This window comes from Melanotaenia boesemani, chromosome 23, assembly GCF_017639745.1.
Source record: "Melanotaenia boesemani isolate fMelBoe1 chromosome 23, fMelBoe1.pri, whole genome shotgun sequence".
Classification (NCBI taxonomy): Eukaryota; Metazoa; Chordata; class Actinopteri; order Atheriniformes; family Melanotaeniidae; genus Melanotaenia; species Melanotaenia boesemani.
This window is the reverse complement of record NC_055704.1, coordinates 6,833,216-6,857,129: the sequence shown is the minus strand read 5'-3', so window position 1 is coordinate 6,857,129 and position 23,914 is coordinate 6,833,216. Positions and strand designations below refer to the sequence as shown.

Genomic DNA, 23,914 nt, shown 5'->3' with positions numbered 1-23,914 from the left:
TGACTAAGAACAACAATAACGAGAAAACCACAAGAAAAGAGCTTATGGAAGCTCTCTACTTTAAAGGAAGGTTAGAAATTACTCTGAACATTATGAGTATCAAGTACATGAGATGAAACTGTTTGAGACCCTAACAGTGCTTGTAGTGCACCTTCTTTATTTATTTATTTATTTATTTATTTATTTTTTTTTATTATTTTTCATATTTAACCTTAAGTATCATAGTCTGCAGCACTTGATTCTTACGCTGTGAATTTCACTCCGTCGATGAAGACCGTCGGCCCTTGCCATCTGGTTTTTTTTCCCTCCTTGCGTGCTTGTTCCACCAAAGGCCACAGTTTGTTTCTGCATTCTTTCTCGGAGCGGGTTAGGTCTTCGGCCATTCGGAGGTTCATCCTCTTCAGGATGTCGGCGTTGCGCGACTCTCTCCAGATCTTGGTCCTGAAGGTCCGCATGTTGAACTGGATAATCACTGGACGCGGTTTGTTGTCTTCCCTCGGGCGTCCTACTCTGTGCACCATATCGACCAGGAAACCCAGCTTGTTTTTTTCATCTGGCGTAATTTGGCTCAATATTTTGAAAACTTCTTGCCTCACATCTTCGGTTTCCTTTTCTGGGAGGTTGATGAGCCGCAAATTCCATCTTCTGCTGTATCTTTCCCCTTCTTCGGTTTTTTCTTTCAGTTCGTCCACCCTTTTATCCAGTTTTATCACTTTTTCCTCTGTTTCTTTAGTTTGAAAGCTGAGTCCTTTCATCACTTCTTTTACTTCTTTAATGTCTGTAGTGTTTTGTTGCAACTTCTGCTCAAAGATGGAGAAACTCTGCTTTAACTCACATATGGCTTGGAGGATATCAGCGTTAGAAACCGTGTCCATCTCCTTTTTTTCTCCGCACAGTTTCTTCGGGTTTGGGCTTTTGCTTGGAGTCACGGGAAGAGGGGTACATAAGCCGAGGAAGCCCTCTTCTGGATCCATATCCATCACTAAACTTTCTTTTGGGATCTTTTTTGCGTCTCTCTTAGACATTTCGACTCACGTGTGTAGTGTTGATGTTAGCTACTTAAGCTAGCTCGTTGTCTCACGTGTCGGAGACTAATATCCAATCGTTGGAGTCTTCAAGGAGTTCTTAAAAAGTTTTCTATCTTGTTTGGTGGGCGTTGAGCTGTTTAAACAGCTGCTTAATACGTTGGCCTCTTCAAATCTTAATCAGATACTCATTAATGTATCAGAGCATCGCGCTCACATGTCTGCACCGGTCGCCATCTTGCGCAACCCGAATATATTTTTTTTCCTTTCAGATAATTTTTTTTTTGCATTTAATAAAAACACAAAACTAACTCCATACACTTACCTTAAGCAAAGTATCGTTGCCAAAATGCCAAAACCACCGCAACTGTCCCGGCTCCAGCCGTCTTGTCAGTCAAGGTCTTCCTGACACAACTTCCTGTGTACGCGGACCAATCAGGAGAAGGCTTATAGAATGGGCATTTGTCCCGCCCCATGTGTCAAAACACATTTTGATCCGCGCGAGTAAAACGTCACCGCGAGGGCAGAGACGCTGGCGAGAGCGCAGCCATCCTCGAACGGGGGCGGCATGACAGAAACGCGCGCGCGTCTGATCCAGCTTCGCGCGCTCGGAACGTAAAATGCGCGCGCGAGGCCTTCCACACGCGTGCGGGAGTTGGTCGTCTGTCACGCGAGAGGATCTTTTGTCCTCTCGGTAAATGAATTTCTGCGCGATGGTAGTGTAATCTGCGCGCGAGCATGTTTATTTTGCTCTCCCTGGTTTTGACAAAAATTTGACGCGATAAATATGGACAACACTCTCCCACCTTGTTTCTTATGACCCCACATCACACTACACCAACCCATCATTTGCATACACCTGTACAACCCCACCACCCTGCAGGACATGCACACCCACATGATACACCAAAGCAACACTTTTCATACAGACACACACTGTTTTCAGATGACGAAGTTCATCTTTGACTGTATTATACAACTTTATAGTTCTTAAAGGACCATGCACACTGTATTTCAAGACTTTGGAAAGTGTTTGCACTATGCAGCTTTTTTCAAGCATGCTACTTTTTTTGTTAAGAACCTTGTTTTTATAGTTGTTCCAGAAACAGATTGTTCATCCACACCATCTTTTGTAGCTTCACAGAAGTTGTGTAGGACACAACATGTATATATAAAAGTGGGCAGATCGTTTAAATTTATGTCCACGGGCCTTTGAAGGGCCGCAAATCTAAGGTAACCAAAAGCACATTCTATGACCATTAATGTCCTGCATAAGCTCAGTCTGAAGTATTGCTCCTGAGGTGTGGAACCACCGTTAGCATACTCCTTACTCATACTCGTTCATCACACTGACTTCATATCCTCCAGCTGTTCGATTACGCTGTTGTCACGGAACACAGATGGTAGAAGTTTCAAACCTATTCACCTTGGTACCTGGTTTTAGACATGATTGGTTTCATGGAGGTTAATCCCTGGTTTTGTAAGGATGACAGAGTGGATTGCTAAAATACTTATGCAGTTTTGCTGCAATTCAGAGACAGGGATTAAAAAGGTTTGGAACATGGTTAAAAAGATTAATGGAATGAAGAGACTATGGTTTTGCTCTGACTTGACACCTCAGCTGTAACAAATGGGTAAAAGGCAGAAATGCTGGCTCAGACTTTTGTTAAAATACACAGTTCAAACAATTTTAGCGAAGAAGGAAAAAGAGGTATGGTGGCGACCAACATGGTGAGGTGATGGGACGAGGAGAAAAAAACTGTGACACTTCGAAGGTGCCCTAAGTCTGGGACTGTGGTAAGCTGCCAAAAAGTTGGAAAGAAGCTATTGTTATAACCATACGCAAACCAGGAAAGGACTGCACAATTCCGGGAAACTGTGATGGGAAGTGTAGAAGAAGATAAGTGCTTTGGATGGACAGTGTTTCAAAGAGCAGCTAAAAATGGGAATAGATGGAGTAAACATCAGCCCAACTGTGCCAATGTTGGTCACTGGAAAGGAAAAGCAGGGGTAAGGCAGGGAGCTGTAACTCAGGTTCTGTTCAGTCATATATTGACAATTTTTATAGTTAAATAAAAATATATACAGACGCAGCCAAGAATCCATCAGGAAGTGCAGGAGTAGCAGTGCAAGTAGGCAAGAGATTATATGATAGCAATAGCGTTGCTATTAGCAGCCCAGTGGGTGGAGGACACAAAACCTTTAAGATCACTTATCTGTTCAGACTCAAATTTGTCTTTAGCCTGTATAAAAACAGTTACTCAGAAATCAGACCAGATATATTCCATAAAATCCAGCGAACACTGTACAGAATTCAGTAGTGGCATTTGTTTGGGTGCCGGCTCATACTGGCACATAGGAGGCCTAAAGAATCGTCAAAAACAGGATGTTGGTTTGACAGTTTACTGGTAAAATGTAAATAAAAAGTACCATTAAGCATTAAAGGAGCGATGGCAGAAACAGTGGGAAGAAAGAAAAGCATGATGATTTTACAAAGAACCAAGGGAGGAGGTTTATGGGCCACAGGAAATAACAGTGTTTTTTTTTCAACGTGAACTCTTATAACACTTATTAGTAGCCTTGCGTTTAACCCTGCAAAAGGGAAGTGAGCACTTTTCTTCTCATAAACTACCACCATGTGGTTTTCAGTCTGACTTCCTCTTTCATATCTGTTCAGAAAATCCTACTCTTCTGTATGAGCTGGTGTGGTTCTTTCAGTCTGTGCTTATGCAGATGTTAAAGGTAAAAAGGAGGTCCATAACACAATCCCTGGTATAGTTAATTGAAGTTAGTGGTTAAACTGGTCATGTTTTTACATTTGCAGGGGTGTTGAATCAGCTCTAAATGGTAATTTAAATATAACAGATTATTACAGTTATATGATTTTTGGAAGAAATAATATCTGGATCTTGATGGTGCTTGATGAAGATTAGTGTATGAATATCTTAATGTTTTTATTTTTGCAATCAGCAGTGTAGAACAACCCAAAACAGGGTCAGACTGGGACAAAAGGTCAGGCTGTCAGACTCTCACCCAGGCCACTCCAGCTCATAGACCGCATGCATACGCTAACCCAAAGCTCATTATTCTAGACCAGTGTTTCTCAAATGGGGGGTACCCGGAGCCTTGGAGTAATTAAGACACTGCGGGGGTATGTGTGGAAAAAAAGAAGGATAACTTGTTCTATCTTTTTTTATTTTTCAGACTTAATTGATCTGACTTAAGTTTGTATAATGAGGAGAGACAGTTTAGGTGGTCATGATTACTACACACATGTGGAAATGTACACGTTATTCTGATGATAATGTGAATTACTGTATTTTGCAGCTCCAGATACTGGTGATTAAATGTTTTTTTTAATTTATTGATCCACTAGAGAGAGAGAGAGAGAGAGAGTATATATAATATATACAATGAAATATTAGCAAAAATGTGAAGGGTGTACTCACTTCTGTGAGTTTTGACCTACGAACTATTAGTTTTAGCCTGTGAGAACTGAACTTTGAACTAGTTCACATGAAGCATGAACTCGTACAACACTAACAACGAACCTGTTGGTGCCACTGCAACATTTCAACGTATCAGTATTAGCAAAGTTTAAAGTTTTGTATCTTGGCATTGTTACGCATGGACCTCACAGAGACAAAAGACAGTTAACATATCTTTATTGGACAGGGAATAAACAGGAATCGTCTTACTTCACAGGAGAGGAGATGGGTCCATGAGGGTAAGAGCATCAAGGTCCGACCGGGAGTGAGTGTGGTGCTGGGGAATATAAGAGCTGGTGAGTCAATGGGAAACAGGTTGGCTTGACTGGAATGTGAGGATCAGGGACAGGTGTGGAGGATCAGGGGAGTGCTGACGGAGGATTAGCAGGACAGGCATACAGTTCTTGACGGGCAGACTATCTAGATAGCGCTGCTTCACATATGTGCAAACCAAAAGGAGGTTCTGCACATGCTCCATGTCTGACTGTGGCAGCGTTACAGCACCACTTACAGGCCAGGCATATGTACTACATACCATGGATTAAAAATTAAATAGCTTTTTTGTCTCTGTGGAGATGTAGCCTAACTTACATAAGCACAAAAGCAGCCCAGCATAAGAGACGTGGCTTGGTTTTAGGAAATATTTCTCTGTGTAATCACAATAAAAAGTGCTTAAATAAAAAAATTGCATACATTTAAATTTTGGGTCTGGATGATTTCATCTGTTGAGCTAGTGCAAAGCTAAAAGGAGGGATTGTTTTTTAACTTAGACATGTTATGGTAAAGAAAAACACGAGACATCAGACTGTTAGCAGTTGGGTTTTCTACCATATTATTTTTGAAGAATCAAGATCAAGAAGATGGATCTGTGCTGGAGACTGATCTGGAGCAAAGTGTCCAGATGAAAATGCTGGGCAAGCTGCTGAACATAATGGACAATTCTTTACATCCCCTACACAACACACTGAGGAAACTAAGCATTCAGACAGAGGCTTCTTCAAGTAGCTGCAAGTCAGAAAAATACAAGAGTTCCTGCCGACTTCCACCCCCCGCCCCCGTGTTATGTCCTGATGATATGAAATTCCCCCCAAGCTGTTTATTTTTGCATGAATTTGTTATCTTTCACATCTGGAAACTATAATGTGTTTTAGAATCTGAAAGCCATTATGAATGATTATTTGCCATTAAACAAAAGCACCTTTGTACCATGTTATAAAGCCAGTACTTAATCACTAGCACTCTCATTGGGCTACGACATATTCAAGTGGTGACGTAAGAGGAAGTGGAGGATGAACTTCCTCTACACAGGAGGTCAAACGGAGGGAGTCGAAAGCAAAACCGTAAACACCTTCTCACATACAAAGGGTTGTATTTTAATCTGGCCAGTTTTAACTAAAGACAGAAACATCTGAACATCTTTTTTATGCTTTCTGTATTAATGAGGCTGTTTTGGATTTAGCTGGGTGAGTTCTTCTAAACATATTTTCATTGCTAAAGCTCTGAATAAATAAACATGTAGTTTCAATCATACTATCCATCCTAGTTTAACCTCTTCCAGTTATCAGAAAACTACTCCAAAAAGCAAAACTCCATCATACAGCGAGCTACTCTATAACTAAATGGAATAAATACTTTATATTTTTTCTGAAAGATATCTTTACAAATGTGTGAAAATAAATAAGTAATTATACCCATAAAATAAATAAATGTGGAAAAATAAAAAGTAATAGCAAAACACATGATTTTTTTTATGTATTTGCATTTTGTTAATGAAATAGGGAAAAGAAGGGAATGATCCTGCAGCCTTTTTCTGTTTATTGATTTTAATAGTGAAAAGATTAAAGTAACTAACCTTACACTTTTATAATACATATGTTTAGGTCTATGAATCTTTTAAAATGTATTTCTGGAACTGCCAACTGTTTCCTGCATTACTGTCTTACTGTAGTTTACAGGCAAATTTCCAACTTCATCTGGTCCCTAAATATTGTCTTAGCTAAAAATATTTCTGGGTTCTTCTCAGCAGAACGTAACAATTTTATTTGAATTCAGAGAAATTTAATTTTTCTCTCTAATTCCAGGTGGCTTCCAGGACAGATGACTGACATGGCTGAACTTTCTCAGGAGCTCTTAAAGATTTTACAGTGTCTTGAACAACGTTACTTTGACCAATTCAAGTGGTATTTGAAGGAGGATGGCATCCTACCAGTTGACCTCGAGTTGGCAGAAAGGTGGAAGACAGTTGATCTGATGATGGAGAAATATAAAGGTCCTGGAGCTCTGAAGATAACCATGAAAATCCTTGAGGACATTGGCAGAAACGATCTGGTGGACCGTTTACGAAACTACCAAGAACCAAAAGATAAGTCAGAAGAAGGTAAAATTAACATCACATGTATCTTCAACCTGATTTCCTTTGTTGTGGTTTTATAGGGTGAACTAAGCGACCAGAATACATAAAGACATATATCCATCTATGAAGCAGCTATTTTGACCAAGTGATGATATGTATTTGTTCTTTTCTTTGCTTGGTTTTAGATTCCAATGCACATCATCCGGTGAACGGGACTTGTAAGGTTGCAACAATAAGAGACGAGCTTGAGAGAGTCCAGCAGTTTGCAGTGGATGTTACTCTGGATCCTGATACAGCTCATCCTGATCTGGTCCTGTCCAAAGATGGAAAACAAGTGTATGATAGCAACGTGGCCAAGGATCTCCCTGACAGCTCCAAGAGATTTAATAACTGTGGCAGTGTCTTAGGAAAGGAGAAGTTCTCATCAGGAATATTTTACTTTGAGGTTCTGGTAACAGACAAAACAAGATGGACTATAGGAGTGGCCAGAGAGTCCATTAACCGGAAGGGGGATATTTTTACGAGCCCCAGAAAAGGCTTCTGGACAATCTGGTTAAAAAACAAAGTGTATGAAGCTCTTGATAACCCTTCAGTGTGTCTCCCTATGAAGTCACGTCTGCAGAAGGTGGGAGTTTGTGTGAATTATAAAGATGGTCTGGTCTCATTTTATAACGTGGATACTGCAGATCTTCTCTACTCCTTCACGGACTGTCTCTTTAATGGGGATCTCCTCCCATACTTCTGTACCAATAACAGTAAGGGAACAAACTCTGCCCCTCTGATCATTTGTCCTGTGATTAACAAGAAAAATAAGGCTGAACTGAAGAGAGTCCAGCAGTTTGCAGTTGAGGTGACTCTGGATCCTGATACAGCTCATCCTAATCTCATTCTGTCTGATGACAGTAAACGGGTTCACCATGGTGACGTGAGGATGGAACTCCCAGACAGCCCTGACAGATTTAATCAATGTGTCAGTGTTTTAGGAAAGCAGAGTTTCTCTTCAGGAATAGTCTACTACGAGGTTCAGGTTGAGGGGAAAACTGAGTGGACTGTAGGAGTCGCCACACAGTCCATCTTCAGAAAGGAGGGTATCACAGTAAAACCTGAAAATGGTTTCTGGACTATTACTTTAAGAAACGGAGATGAAGTCGAGGCCAACGATACCCCTGCAGTACGTCTGCATCCGAGGGCACATCCTCAGAAGGTGGGAGTGTTTCTGGATTATGATAAGGGCCTGGTCTCCTTTTATAGTGTCGATACAGCAGATCTTCTCTACTCCTTTACTGGCTGCTGCTTTGCTGAGAAACTCCTGCCGTACTTCTGTCCCTGGGTGAATGATGGTGGCTCGAACTCTGCCCCCATAATCATCACTACTGTCAATCAGTTTGATTAGATCATTTGTTGGGTTATTTGAAGGCGATTGCAATTATAAGTGGCTGAAATGAATTTCCTTCGGAGAGTGGCCCAGCCTGAGAGATTAAGCAGGAATCTCGTACATTCGGAGGGAGTGCGGCGTAAATGATTCAGCTGAGGTGGGTCCAGCATTTGATTAGGCTGCCTCCTGGTTGCCTCCACCTCAAAGGTTTTCTGGTCATATCCTAGTGCAGGGAAGGGCAACTCGAGGGCCGCAGTCCTGCAAGTTTTAGATGTTTCCCTGCTCCAACACACCTGATTCAATTCAAATGGTGCTCATCAACAGCTTGCTGTCATGTTCTTTCCAAGCATGTTGACACATTAATCTAATTTAAATGTGCTGTTGCAAGAAACATCCAAAAGCTGCAGGACTGCTGCCTTGGGGACGGACTTCGCCTATTCCTGTCCTAGTGGGAGACCCTTGGGCAGACCCAGAACTTGCTGAAAGGATACGCCTCTAATGGTCAGAACATGCCTTGGGATTTCCCAAGAGGAGCTATAGAGTGTCACCAAGGAGAGGAATGTCTCGGTCTCTTTTGGATAAATGAAAGAAAATGAACTGAACTGTTGGACAATGTCATTTGAAGGCTCTTTATACCAAAACTACTAGTGGACTCTCTTTGGGGTAAAACCAGTGACTGCCAATAGGGACTGGAGCCAAAACATCTCTGGTGACATCAGATTTTCAGTTAAAAAGGTTCTCTACCCATAAATATCAATTCAATGAATGTTTACTGGAAGTCACCATCCTGTCCTGTGCACTTTACCTGCTGTTTTCTCGAAGTCTAGTTGAAATACCTCAACGTAGCTTGTAAAAGCTCAGAAATATGAAGAGTGACTTTAACCGCCATGACTCAAATTGACTCGGACAACTTGATCTTATGACAGAGAGAAACATGGGTCCACAGTGCAAAGATCTTTGTTTACTAATAAAGGCTCAAAGATGAAAAATGTTGGAGTTTTCTTTTCTGTTTCCTTCATAAATTCAGCTTAAGTTTAGACTAGTCAGTCAGCAGGTAAATAAGCTCACTGATGTCCTACAAGCCCAAACAAGTTGTAATCTCCTAACTAGGGGTGGAAATCTTTAGTTACATCACAATTACATTTTTATCCAGATGGCTGCAATGAGATTATTAAACAATTAGTGATGCATCTTTTTTCCCTGTGTGACTACTTGACTACCACTACTTAAGTGGAAACTTGGAAGAAAATCTATTGGATATTCCAGGAAAACATGTTTGAAGTAAGACCTAAACATAGAGCTGCATCAGATCCTAGCGATCTTGGGTAGACATTATTGCTATCAGAGGTTTACCTCATTCTCATCTTTTCCAGCCAGAGCCGCAGGGGTGTCCAAAGTCGGTCCTCGAGGGCAGCTGTCCTGCAGGTTTTCAGTATTTCCCTGCTCATACACACACACACAACCTAAATTACATGGACCTAACAGCCTATGAAGTTCTGCACAATGACTTTGAGTGAGGTGTGTTGGAGCAGGTAAACATCAAAAACCTGCAGGAATGTAGCCCTTGAGGACCAGAGCTGGATACCCTTCTCTAACGTATGTATATGTTTTGATTGAGTTTATCCACATTGCCCTTTGTGTTGTAGTCAGCTTCCTGTATTTGGTTTACTTAATGCTATCCCGTCTGCTTTCAGGCTAACCAGGGTTCATTTCTTTGATCTGCATTAGAGTTTTTTTTTCGCACTCACACTTCTAGACTTTCTGAGCAAACGGAGACACCTAAAGAAGTCGAAGTGCTCCCACAGGCTCGAGTTCAATGTGAGGGTGCTGGCTCCATGTAATTATAATCTTCTTGGTAGCAGCAATTAAATTTCCTGAAACGTTGTCATGTATTTGTAACAGAATTAAACAGTTTATTGAAATTAATACTCAGTAAATACACAAATCCAAAATAGCATCATTATTCATGCTTCATCATTTTTCTTTTCTTTTCCCATGTACATTTTTTTACTTTAACAAAAAGATCAACAATTTCAGTGTCATAAACACAACAGAAGACTAAATCAGTCTTTTTAGCAAAGTCAAAACTCCTCAAACACTTTAGGCTTTGTTAACATGAGACTTTTACATCTTCTGTTCTCAACCAGCCTGAATTTGCTGAACCTGCAGAGATCCTGAACATCTGATTCCACTGGAAACACCAGAAACTTGAAACTGGACGCAGTCTGGGTTCAGTATTCTCTGCTGAAACGCTTGTTGACGTTAGCAACAGTCACGTAGACGGTGAGGCTGAAGAGGAAGAACTGCTTCTGTTCCTTCAGCCAGACCAGCATCATCTTCACCTCACCGTCGGGATTCTGGTACTCCATCAGAAAGTGATCGCCCTTGTAGTCCCTGGACAGCACCTTCTTTGTCATGGTGATGCAAACGGGCGAGCTGACGCACCAGAAGGGTTTCTGGAACTCGTCCAGCAGAGTCAGAGTCATGATGCAGCAGTTCTACGTGACGCAGGAGAGAAAATTCAGAGCTGAAAATAAGGCGAGATCTGGGTTCTTCATCCGAGGCTGAGCCAGAGCTGAGCTTAAAAGACCGCAGACACATTCAACTGTAAACTCTGACCTGACGAACACATTTGTTTCTATTGTCATTTAGATTAGGGATCCCCAACTCCAGTCTGCAAGGCTCACTGTCCTGCAGACATTCAATGTTTCCCTGCTGCAACACACTTGACTCAGATTAATGGCTCATTAGCAGAGTTGTGCAGAGCTTGTCAGTCATTTAATTTGAATCAGGTGTGTTGCAGCAGGGAGACATCTAAGACTGCAGGATAGTGGGCCTCGAGGACCAGGGTTGGGGTCCTCTGATTTAGATTAAAAGTGATGTTTAAACTTTAAAATTAACAAATTCAACAACAGAGCATGAACAGTACTTTAGGAGAGGCAATGCAGCACGTAACATTTATAAATACACCACCTTCTTCTTCTGCTCTATAAACAATTCCAGCACTAAGCAGCAGGAGGAGTTCTGAGCTCAGGATCGAATCAAAGACCACAGAAAGGGTCGTTTTGTGTTTACAGTCGTACCTCTATGGCGCCTTCCAGATCCTCGCTCTTCCAGGGCAGCTTGATGCTTCCAGAGAGCGACCTGTGCTGCGACAAGTTGGTCCGGTTGATGACCCTCAGCTCCACAAGTCTGCGCTCGATCTGAACTGATCACAAAACGCAGGAACATTTCAGTCAAAACAAAATCAAAAGACACAAAGTCAGGCAGAAATGAGCCTTTTTGTACAAAATTTAACAACTTCTGTAACAAAAAAGCCGATTGCGAAGCTCTCAGGTAACAAAGTTTAATATGGTGGATGAACCGAGATTCAGCTGATCTAACAATATTTTGATGACATTTTGTGCTTAATGTTGACATGTGGACACCGCAAGCACACTATCCACAACATCCACCTTTAGTTTTTGCAGCATTTTTAACACACGCTGATGAACCACCTGTTCCATAACATGTCAAGGTTCAGAAAAAACATTAATTAAACAAAACTTAAAACATCTAATTGGATTAATGAAAAATAATTAAAATAAATTAATTTTATTTAAATTAAATTTGAATGTAATAGACAAAATACACTGAAATAAAATCATATAAAACACACCAAATTAAAACATGACATCAGATTAAATCAAACTGAAATGAATTAAATTAAAATTGGATTAGATAAAATGTAATTCAAATTAAATAAAAAGTTAATTAAAATAAATTACACTGAAATAAAATGGACAAAAATTACAATATGAGCCTAAATTCAATTAAAAATAAAAAATTAGAATACATTAAATAAATTAGATTACCTAAAATTAAATTACATACAATTAAATAAAATTAAAGTCAAATATAATCAAATCAAATCCAAATAACTACATACTTAAGAAAAGCAGACCCACCTCAGTTTACATGTTTACTAATATTTGTTTTTCTCTCAATTCTTCATTACGTAAAATAATTCAATTAAATTAAAAACAAGTGTTCAAAACACATTATCTGCTGATCTTGGTGTAATCAGATTACCTATGCGGCTGGACAGCTGGCCAAAGTATCTCGACATGATTTCAGTGCTGGTGTTGTGCAGGACGAAGTGCAAAGAGTAGCCGTGAAGACCCAACTCAGGGTCCGAGTCACCCGCAGGGAGGAGGTCCACGGGCTCAGCGTACGGGCTGCAGGACACGGGGCATAGAAACAAAACTAAACAGGTGGAGCTCTAACTTTAATAAACTTCCAGCATGACGGACAATAAATTTATTCTATTAAAAATAGCAAATGAAATTTAAATCTGTTCTGAATTTTTATCATAATAATAATGTTACTTCAGGTGAACATAATCCTTAATTCCACTGTAAATTAATCTGATTACAACTAGCTGCAGTGACACGTTACATCCAGCAGGTGGAGCTCTAAGTTCACCACCTTCATCTCACTGATCTCCACCTGATGAAGCTAAAATAATCTCAGCAGGTACACACATGAAGACTAGAAAGATGACATCGGCACATATTGTATGAAACCATTTAATCCTGATCTGGAATAAGACAAATTAGTGACGATACCCGGCCCTGGGAATACACTAAACACTAAAATCACAGAAAGTAAAAATGATGTCGTGAGCTCACCAGGTCGGAGATCCCAGCACACTTTTCTCCACCAACCTGTGGAAGTGCAGACTGACCATGATGAAGGCCACGCTGTTCTGACCCTAGACACATATACACAGTTTTACACTTTAAAGTTCACACTATAAAAATATACACAATATCAGAAAGAGCCCAGTAAAGTTGTATCTAACACTTCATCGGGTTCACCTGTTTCACAAATATCTAATATCATGTAGACGCGGTCAAGACAGCTTTCTGAAGCTTAAACCGAGCATCAGAATGAGGAAGAAAAGGAGAATGGGCAGACTGGTTGGAGATGATAGAAGGACAACAGGAAGTCCAGTAAGCACTGGTTGGAACCAAGGTCTGCAGAACATCATCTCTGAACACATAACATGCCCAACCTTGAAGCAGATGGGCTACAGCAGCAGAAGACCACACCGGGTGCCGCCTGTCAGAGCAGCTGTGGGATGTGGTGGAAAGGGAGATTCTCATCATGGATCTGCAGCAACTGTGTGATGCTGTCATGTCAATATGCAGCAAAATCTCTGAGGAATGTTTCCTACACCTTGAAGCTATGATACCAAGAATTAAAGCAGGTCTGGGGGAAAAGGGGGGTCTAACCTGGTCCTAGCAGGGTGGACCTGATAAAGTGGACGAAGAGTCTATATTCTTCTCAGAGACACTTTTCATTTTGTGAATAACAGCGTTAGTCCAATTGGTACAAAGGAACTGATTTTCTGTCAGAAACAGATGTTTTGACCAAGTGGACCCTCACCCTCCAGATGCCAATGATGACGCCCGGTGGCAGAAGGAATGCTTTAATCAGCCCGTCGTTACCGATGAAGCTTTGTGGGCAAGTCTTTGTGTCGACCTTTAACATCAGAGAGCGCCAGCGGGGCCTGGAGGAGGTGGAGGAGAATCAGTGTGCAACCTGGACATCAGTAGTTATCAACTAAACAGCTCAATGGGAAAAAACCTTCAGAAAGAGAGTCCACAACAGCAGTTCAACATCCAACAACATCTTCTTTATGTGCAGACACAAAATATTCACTTTTATCAAGAGTCTGTTTGAAAAGAAGAACATAAGGTAACTGACCACCACAAGTTTACAGCCACCATCTGATCAGCTGGTCGATGTAAACCTGACAGTTAAAACTCCTGGACGAGATGAGAGTGTGCAGGAGGTGACATGACACAAAACTCTTTTATTCAACGGCTGGATATTCAGGCTTTGAAAATGAGAACTGAAGTTAACAATCTTTGAGGCAAATATCACGGAGAAAGCACATTAGAGGCAAAACGACTGGGCGTGACGTGGAACGTCAACATTTTTGTTCCATGGCACCGCACAGCAACCAACCAATGATTAACCAAAACTAGAGAAAGTAATTCCCACAAACTCACCCTTCGCCTAATTCCAACCTTGAGTTCCCTCCCCCGAAACCAATCAAAAGGCTCATGAACACCTGGAGACATTTTTGTCCATGCACCAGTCCGGGAGACACAAACTGCTCATTTTTCCTACTTTACTTAAAAGCATCATGGCACTGAGTTCACTACAACCGTTTCTTCGCTGCTTAGCCAAACCAATCACATTATCTTGTCTTTGCAGGTGAGCATAACATGGAAGACTCCTGGTTTCTGCTACGCATGCATGCACACACACACACGCACACACACACACACACACACACACACACACACACACCATGAACAATTAATCAATAAAGCAATTAACATAAACTCTGTGTACATTCATCCTACAAGATTAAAATATGTTTACCAACCTTCATGTTTGCAGTCATTAATATAAATAAGTGTCCCGAGAAATCACTTCACTACTTTGCTCCCAGAGTGTTGCTTTATACACGTTTCACACGCTAGCAAGAGGATAAACACACCGGCCGTTTTGAACATGCAACATGGCAAAGAAACACAAGACGTTATCGGAGGATAAGAGGAAACGAAAGAGACAGAGCAGCAGATAAGACCAGAGTAAGCAGTACAGGTAGGATAGATAGATAGAAGTACTTTATTCATCCCAAGCTGGGAAATTTAGGTGTTGCAGCGGTACAGTCATTTAGCAGTTGTGCTTCTTAAGGTAGCAAAAAAATAAAAAACAGTATAAAAATTTCAATATTTACAAGACTTATACAAGGAGATATTTAGCTATACACAGTAAGAGTGAGAATAGCCAGCAAATAATATAGTCCAGTGCAATGATTAGTAGTGAAGATGAGGAGTTTAACTGTGCAAGGTTGATCCAGTCAGTGCAAAAATTCACCAGTTACAACAGTCACTCATATTGTTATCTCTGAGACCATGATGATGAGTTAAACAGTCTTATTGCGTGTGGCAGGAAAGATTTCCTAAAGCGGTCCTTGAGACAGCGAAGCTGTCTGAGCCTTTTGGAAAAGGAGCTCCGCTGTCTGTCCAGCACAGGGTGGAGAGGGTGGTCCGGGTTATCTAAGATAGATAACAGTTTGTTCAGTGTCCTCCTCTCCACCACTGCTTATAAAGTGTCCTGTCTGCAGCCAATGACAGAGCCAGCCTTCCTGATCAGTTTGTTCAGTCTGTTGGTGTCACTGGCTGCAATTCTGCCCCCCCAGCAGACCACAGATGAAAACAGGGCACCGGCCACCACAGACTGGTAAAAGATTTCCAGCATCTTGCTGCACACGTTGAACGACCGCAGCTTCCTCAGGAAGTAGAGTCTGCTGCAGGTCTTCTTGTACACAGCTGTGCTGCTGGTCTTCCAACTCAGTCTGTTATCGATAGACACTCCCAGGTATTTATATTCCTCAACCGTGTCCACATCACTACCCAGGATGCAGAGGGGCTGTGGAGCTGATCCCTTCTTCCTGAAGTCTAACACCATCTCTTTGGTCTTGTCCACATTAAGCAGCAGGCGATTCTTACCCGCCCACTCCACAAATTCGTCCACCAGCCCCCTGAACTCCTCCTCCCGTCCACCACTTATACACCCAACAACTGCAGAGTCGTCAGAATATTTCTGAAGGTGACATGACTCTGAGTTGTACTGAAAGTCTGTGGTGTATAAGGTGAACAGGTATAAGGATGCAAGGTGGATGCTGGATTAGCCGTCGATGGGGGGCTGGGAAAGTCTGCAAAGGTTCTGTACTCCATCTTCTACATGTAAATGAAGGTGTACTCCGGATGGGAAAACAGAAGAAGAAAAACAACTTTTGCTTCAAATAAAAAGAGCATATTTATTAAGAGCATGTGCAACAAAAAAATCAGAATATCATCTAGAAAACGTTTTGCCAATCTGTCCATCCATTTTCTACACCACTTAGTCCAATAGAGGGGTCTGACAGGTCTCCAGTCCATCACAGGGCCAACAGAGAGACAAACAACCACTCATGCTCACTCCTAGAGACGATTTAGAGTAACCAATTAACCTGCTCGTATTCAGACGGTGGGAGGAAGCCGAAGTACCCGGAGAGGATACACGGGCAGAACATGCAAACTCCACACTGAAAAACCAAACATCCACCATCACCAACAGCGAAACAGAAGAAAACCAGGTTCCAGTGAACCTGCAGAGAAGCAGATGATTGGCTGAAAGTGATATTCAGTGATGAGTCATTGATCTGGTCGGTCGAGGAAAACTTCGGTCCAGTGAAACACAGAAAGATGAGTGTTCACATTTCCAACATCACTGATGATCTGGGGTTGATGTCAGGTAAAGAACCCGAGGAGATGGAGGTCATTACCTCTGCGGGGGGCGTTCAGGTCGACTCGGACATTTCAGACACTTTTCTCTGTCCATCAATTAAAAAGTAGGTTTGGTAACGCGGAGCTCATGTTTCAGATGAAGTATCAGGCTTCTCTTTGGAAAAGACAGATCACCTGAAAGTTAAGGTTTTCTTTATGTTTTTCAAAGCCACAAAGATCAGCTACTGAATAAAATCAGTGTGTCGAATCAAAATAAAAAAGCCAATACATATCCTCCAGGTATGCCGATACAGAGAGGAAGTGTGTCATACTTCCTGGCTTCGGGGCTCTTCGGCGCCTCCTTCCTGACTCCGTACAGCTGGATGCTGCTGATGTGATGGTATTTGAGGAAGCTGCCTCCGTTCCAGCGGACGATCACAGAGGACTCAAAGAAATACACACGGCTCTGCTCCAACGTGCTCCTCTGGCCCCAGTTGTTGCAAAGTGTCAGCTCCCAGCTCACATTCAGGTTCCTGGAAGACAAACGTGAGGTAAAAATAAACCCATATATTTTAGTCTGGGAGGCTAGTCCCAACAACGCAATGTTGTAGGTGACTTAACTCAAAGCCACTTGCAGAGACTTGGATTAAATAAGCCAAAGCTGTATCTTATTTTGGATTAAACTAACCCAGTAACTAGAAAGGATGATTAGAGCTAATCTAGGACTGAAGGCCCATTTGTGTTCTACACTAAATACGGATACAGGCCATTTCCTCCATCCTTTGTGTCATTTACATGCGTAATTTGGTCAGTTTTTGGGGGCCTTGTGGATCCGTACCCTGACGGAGCAAACCAAGTAGTACTACAATGCAACAGCAACACCACATAAAACTCCACCAGCTTTTGGTACACCCAAAAGACAAGACTGACTCAGACCAAAAATACAACATAATATATGAATCACATGTACATTTTTTGGGGGGGTCCTATTTAAAGACATACATATACATATACATATATATATATATATATACATATATATATATATATATATATATATATACATATACATACATACACATACACATATATATATATATATATATATATATATATATATATATATATATATATATATTATATATATATATATATACACACACACACACACACACACACACACATATATTTATATTAGTGCTGGGCACGTTAACGCATTAATCGCGTTAACGCAACGCTTAATTAAAGCCGTTAATCTTTTTAATCGCTGCAGCGGTGATGATGTAATCAGGAGAGAGCGGGTTTATTAAAATGAAGAGATGTTTTCTGTCTGGAACTTAAGAAAGAAGAAGAATGATGCTGATATTCATCACATATTGTTCCTTCTGTGTTTAGAAGGAAGCAGCTTCACAGCTTTAAATTCATCCTGCTGACTTTTTACCTTTTAGTTAGTAAATCCTGAACATTTCATCCTTCTTTCTCATAAATATTTGATTTTATAAATATATATGAAGAAATATTTTAACTGTTGCTGTTTAAAGAGAAAACTGCTGCTAAACCTGTTTATGTGTTTAGTTCAGGGTTCTGCAGCCTTTCTAATCCAAAAAGCCATTTTTCCCTCAGCCAGCTAAATAAAACTCCTTTAGAGATGCAAATGTTACTAGACTTTTTAAAATGTCAGCTTAATATATATTTTTAATAAAGAGCCACCATAGGATAATTCTTATTTTTGAAGAACCACATTTTTATTTCTATTTTTAGGTTTTAAAATTAAGAAAAACATAAAACCTTTATAAAAAAAAGAGTATACACAGACTTTCTGCTAAGGAATGTAGATATTTGTGGAAAATCATGTAAAAGAAAAAAAAAAGTCCCTGGTATCCAACCTAATGACAAGAAAGATAGATTTAAAAAAATATTTTAGCCACGTATTTAGAGGCATTGTGGGAGGTCCAGAGAGATACTTGCAGCTCCAGAATCGCAGCTTAGAGACGCCTGACAGTTACCAAAACTTACTGCATTTTCTTTTTAAAGCTGTAGGCCTTCTTTTAAAGAGACATTTTGCGAGTAATGATGCAATTAATCGTGATTAAAAATTTTAATCGTTGCCCAGCACTAATTTATATATACACATATATTTATATATATACACACACACACACATATATATATATATATATATATATACACATAAATAGATAGATAGATAGATAGATAGATAGATAGATAGATAGATAGATAGATAGATAGATAGATAGATAGATAGATAGAAAACCCAAATATTTGAAAGTGTTAACATCAGTGGCAGTTCCATCAGGAGCGACCACTGAGTCGCGATTATTCGACGTTGTCGACAATAGTCGACAATAAAAATAGTCGACAACGAATTTAGCCGTCGACTATTGTCGGCAAAAAAAAAAAAAAAACTACAGAGTGAGACATCGTCTTCTAATCCTATCTCTGCTGAGAGTTGCACAATGCACATGCACAAAGAGAGGGAAAAAAATAGAGAGTGAGACATCGTCTTCTTTTTTTTATCTCTGCTGAGAGTTGCACATGCGCCATAAAGTCTGCCAGGGGAAAAATATGGTGCCGGAACAGGGAGGAAAACCGCGGCGGAGAACCTTAAAAGTCTGGGATAACTTCACATTAAACTTACAAAATAAATTAAATACATGTGAGATTTGTAAAGCGGAGCTTGTGTACCACGGAAGTATGTCTGCAATGCTCGAACATTTAAAGAGGAGGCACGTCGGACTTACTTAACAACCTCATGCAAGATTTCAAAGCTGAAAGTGAAATAAGAGCCATATATAATAATCATGAGATACATAATCCGATTGGTCGACTAGTCGTTTTAATAGTCGGTGACTAATCGACCATCAGAATAGTCATTATTTTCAGCCCTAGAGTCAATGCAGAAGAATAGATAACAATATCGTCAGCCTCATCTGGGACATCTTAAATATAAAGTAAATATAATAACAAACTAATTAGGTTTTCTGGTAAAGATTTCTAGCTTCAGTTTCTTGTAGTTAAATCGTGGTGATGTTGGGTTTCGTACCTGAGGACCCTCTCCGTCTGCCTGGGCAGGGCGGTGTACGGGCTGATGTCCCTCAGATATTTCCTCCACATCTTCGTGCCATGTTCAGCCATGTTTCTAAGGTACATCATCTTCCAGCGACCCGTTGACTGTTTCTCCACCTCCCGCGGGTCATCCATCACCACCACATCGTTCACCGACTTTGGCTTCCACCCCCCAAACTCGGACAAATAAATCTTCTGCCACAAGATGCTGCAGCAGAGCAAAGACCACATCAACAGATTAGTGAATTAATATCATTTTATAACTGCAATTAATCATATTACCACCATTTTAAAGCACCAAATTGTTTAACATCAGACCGAACCACCATGAACCAAAATGGTTCATCCAGAACTCAAAGCTGCTGGAGGAGATGCAGCTATCACACTTTTCTTTTAATTCAGCCAAAGTACAAATTATAAATAAAACATAACATATAAAAAGGTAGAACATGGAAAAAAGGTACTAAAAAACATAAATAACAGCTGAGTCATAAATGTGTGACTATAACTATTAATTAAATGTACATTATAGTAAATAAGCTTCTGGTTCTGGAGCCTCTAATCAGAATATTGATGATAATTAGATACCAGGTTCACTGTTAGGACTGTGTGTCTAGTCATAAACAATCTGACCTTTAATCCTCAGGAATCACTTTTAATAAAATAAAATAATTAAAAAACAGATTCAGACTTAAACTGGTTGCTTCATTTTAAAATATTTTAAAAATAACTGATCATAATGATCTGAAGGATTATCATACTGTAAAAATATAATTATTCTGTATATAACAATAAATTGTAGTTAATTAATTTCTATAACAAGAATACAGAATTACTGATCATGTATCACTGATCATACAATTAAAGAGACAAAAAGATTTAAACTGACTAAATATTTGATCAAACTTTAATAATGATGATAATATAAACAGTAATGATCTATTATTTTATTATTAAAGAAGATGATGATGATGATGATGATGAAACAGCCGAAGCTGGTCTTATCTTTCAGGCTGTGTCGTAAAAAAGATAATTTGATCTCAAGCATCTGCTTGGTAAAACAAAAGGTTGCTAAAATAAAATAAAGAAGATGTAAAAGAGGTAGAAGTAGTAGAAGAGCTAGAGGAAGGAGATGCATAGCTCCATGTAGCCGGGTCTACAGCTCACGAGGGCCTCATCTGGTCCACCACGCAGAATCAGGCAGGAAATTTAAGCTTGCCGGTCTCTGCCTCCCCCTACAGATGCAGGGTGGAGAGTTTTGTCCCCATCCATCACTGTGTGGTTCGACAGATCCCCCCCAACTTCATCATCATCATCGATCACTGCTGCTTTATTTTCAGTTTTAAAAACACACTTATAAACCAGAAGTTTGTAAACATAAACTATTTTTGAATACTTTTTTAACTACTTCACATGGGAAAAAAAAACTACAGACCGAGCAGACAGAAACTGGAACTAATAGAAAAGTAAAGTTTCAGTTTAGAACGTCTGATATGGTTTGTAATTAAAGAAGACATACATGACAGCTGAGTCCAACAGTTCTGCCGTCTCAAATGAAATATTTCCCTCCTGATTCATCAACTGTCAACTCACTCGTCGTTGGCGAGCTGGCGGAAGAGTCTGCTGACATGGCCGATGCAGAAGAGCGAGGAGACGTCCAGGTACGACAGAATCTTGATCAGAACCTCAGACGGAAGCCTGGAGAGCAAAAGATGTCGTTATGTCGACCAGAATTATTGTTTCAGACTCAGTCAATAATGTTTACACTGATTAGTTCAGATCCCTGTGTCCTTTTATGTGGCTTTAACTTTTTATATATACAGGTAGTTCCACTGACTACCTCTTTTCCCAAGAGACCTCAGTTAACCTAATAATATATAGTAATACAGTATTTTTCATTTATTTATTTCACCAGTTTAGATTTTGTGAGTCTTATCTTGAGGGGTTCCACATGTGGGAGGGAAATAGGGATTTTAAACATCTAAAGGATGATAAGATAAGCTTTAACCTGTTAAAGTGCTTGTGTTTTTCATCTATATCTAATGTAAGGTGGTCTTAATCTCCTCTAAAACTCTTCCTCCACCGCTCGTCGTCAAAAAGCATACCAACCAATCACAATCTACCCACTTATTGAAGCAACCAATCACAGTTTCTTCACTTCAAACACAACCAATCACATCGGAGAAAAGCTTCTCTCGCTCTACTCCAGTACCAACGGCTTACACGAGCTAAATTAGCTTACCTTTCCATGAAGTTTTCTTTGGAATTTATTCTGGAAAAGTCTGTTTTTGGTCCTGGGTAGCTGGGGGATAAACTGGAAAATGCCGTGTCATAATTTCATTTAATTTAAAGGGAATTATTAGAAAAAGTAAACCTATCTTCTAAAATCAACTTGAGTGAACGCCCCATCACCTGGGCTTAGTCAGTAGAGCCGGGCCCCATTTTGTCTTTGGTCGCGTCGTCGTCCAACCTTCTCCATATTTTTCTCTTTTGAGACTAGCAAATCTTTTACCTACACCCGGCTTTCCTCTGCCGCAATCCGGCTGTCGCCACGTCGGAGCGGTTTGAGCAGGCACTCTCTCTAGACCCTTCATAAAACTCCGAAAAAACTCACCTCTTCCAACCGCCATCGCTGTGCTGATTGAAGCCGTTACACCAAAATCTGTCACCCATCAGAATATGTGACGACAGGGGGCGACGGTGTACATTTCTCTGCATGTACAGAAGACGAGCAAAGTCTGGAAAACAATTGTATTTAAGTATGAATTCATTCCAGTGCAGTTACAGTAAAACCACACATTGTGATGGGTACTATAAATGCTAATATAGGTCACCTTTGTTATAGTCTTCTTCTATCTTTATGTGACCCTCACATAGCCAGGATCACAGAGGTCACCATTTCAGATGGCCATCACAACGTGTGACTTAACTGTACCTGCATTATAATTAACTTAGACTTAAATACAAGAAATTTCAAGACGTTGCTAAGTACAGAGAAATGCACACTGTCGCCCCCTGTGGTCACGGATTCTGATGGGTCACAAATTATGGTGTAACACCGGCTTCCGATTTCGTGGGGGGCGGGGGTACAGACAGACAGACAGACAGATAAATAGTGAAAAGGGTAGTGAAACCAGCAGGAGACAGTCGGCCACTTGAAATGAACTCAGCTCTGCTGAGTAAAGCTCTACTGTATCTGTAACTAGGTGTTCTGCTGCTCACCTCAGGGCGGCGCTATAGAGCACCCTTGGTATGAAAGTGCTCTTTTATCCCCAATGCAGTGTAACCAGCAAACATCAGAGTGCAAGCACATACCTGAATACCTCAATTTGTTCTGATACATAAAAATTTAAAGAGGTTGTACTTTCTTCTTTTATGAACCTGAGGATGCCACATGTAAATCAATATATACACATATATATGAATAACAGAACAAATTAAAAATCATGCAAAACAAACAGAACCAAACAGATGCAAAACATCCACAAAGAGACAGAACTGCCTCAGAAAGGACAGAATTAATATTAATAGATGCAAAAGCATCACAGACACAAAATGCATGCAAAGAGACCCAGAGCGACCACCACAAAGTGCAGAACACCAAAAGGACAAAGATGATTAAAAGGATGCAAAATCGCCACACAGAGCTTTTTTGAATCTTCCATCTCCATCTGAGAGAGACGTGTCTTTTACCAAGCTGTACCTGGAGGTCCGTCTGTCAGTCTCCAGCCAAGATTACAGATGAGTTTCTTATGCATTTATTTAAATATCATTACATGGAATAAACTTTTTAGTATAACAATATAGAGAAACAATACCGTGAGAAAGTCTTGATCCGCCCAGTATTTTTTTATATGTTGACAGAAAAAACACAAAAAAGTGCAAAAATTTGTTGGAACATAATTGTAAAAAAAAAAACAAAAAAAAAAAAACACTATAAATCCCTAAAGGAAAATAATAGATTTAATAATGACATCAGATAAATGAAAAAAGTACTAAATAATGAAAATATTGAAATAAAATAAACGCCTTATTTATTTAAGCTGTATTCTTCGACACCTTCATTTCTTTAACCTCTTATTGTGAACAGGGGGCAGTATGACATACAATGTATGTCATACATGGAGTACAGAAGATGTTTGCAGCCACCAGGAAGCAGCAATGCTAACACGTAGCATAGCAACATGACAGGAGAAACGCAGCTAAAAGACTCTACCAAGCACTGGCATCCAAACCAAACATATTTATAAGGG

At 40.2% G+C, this 23,914-nt stretch overlaps 2 protein-coding genes across 4 annotated transcripts; one reads left to right on the top strand and one right to left on the bottom strand.

Annotated features, from left to right (window-relative positions):
• The first annotated feature begins 5,844 nt into the window (after positions 1-5,844).
• LOC121634357 (E3 ubiquitin-protein ligase TRIM68-like) lies at positions 5,845-9,499 on the top strand. 2 transcript variants are annotated; one of them, XM_041976920.1, is made up of 3 exons: positions 5,845-5,976; positions 6,595-6,885; positions 7,050-9,499. In XM_041976920.1, the coding sequence occupies exons 2-3, from the start codon at positions 6,611-6,613 to the stop codon at positions 8,257-8,259; spliced, it is 1,485 nt and encodes a 494-aa protein (XP_041832854.1). In that variant the 5' UTR covers positions 5,845-5,976; positions 6,595-6,610; the 3' UTR covers positions 8,260-9,499. The 2 variants fall into 2 exon arrangements, with proteins under 2 accessions (XP_041832854.1, XP_041832853.1); XM_041976919.1 differs by having other exon boundaries at positions 6,595-6,890; positions 7,052-9,499.
• Positions 9,500-10,126: 627 nt separating this feature from the next.
• Positions 10,127-22,582, bottom strand: LOC121634373 (F-box only protein 15-like). 2 transcript variants are annotated; one of them, XM_041976939.1, is made up of 10 exons: positions 22,074-22,582; positions 21,904-21,975; positions 21,255-21,359; positions 19,639-19,869; positions 16,907-17,107; positions 13,672-13,795; positions 12,912-12,994; positions 12,313-12,458; positions 11,325-11,449; positions 10,127-10,739 (listed from the first exon to the last, which is right to left on the bottom strand). In XM_041976939.1, exons 1-10 carry the CDS (start codon positions 22,289-22,291, stop codon positions 10,473-10,475), a joined length of 1,572 nt encoding a protein of 523 aa, XP_041832873.1. In that variant the 5' UTR covers positions 22,292-22,582; the 3' UTR covers positions 10,127-10,472. The 2 variants fall into 2 exon arrangements, with proteins under 2 accessions (XP_041832873.1, XP_041832874.1); XM_041976940.1 differs by having other exon boundaries at positions 22,276-22,581.
• Positions 22,583-23,914: the final 1,332 nt, after the last annotated feature.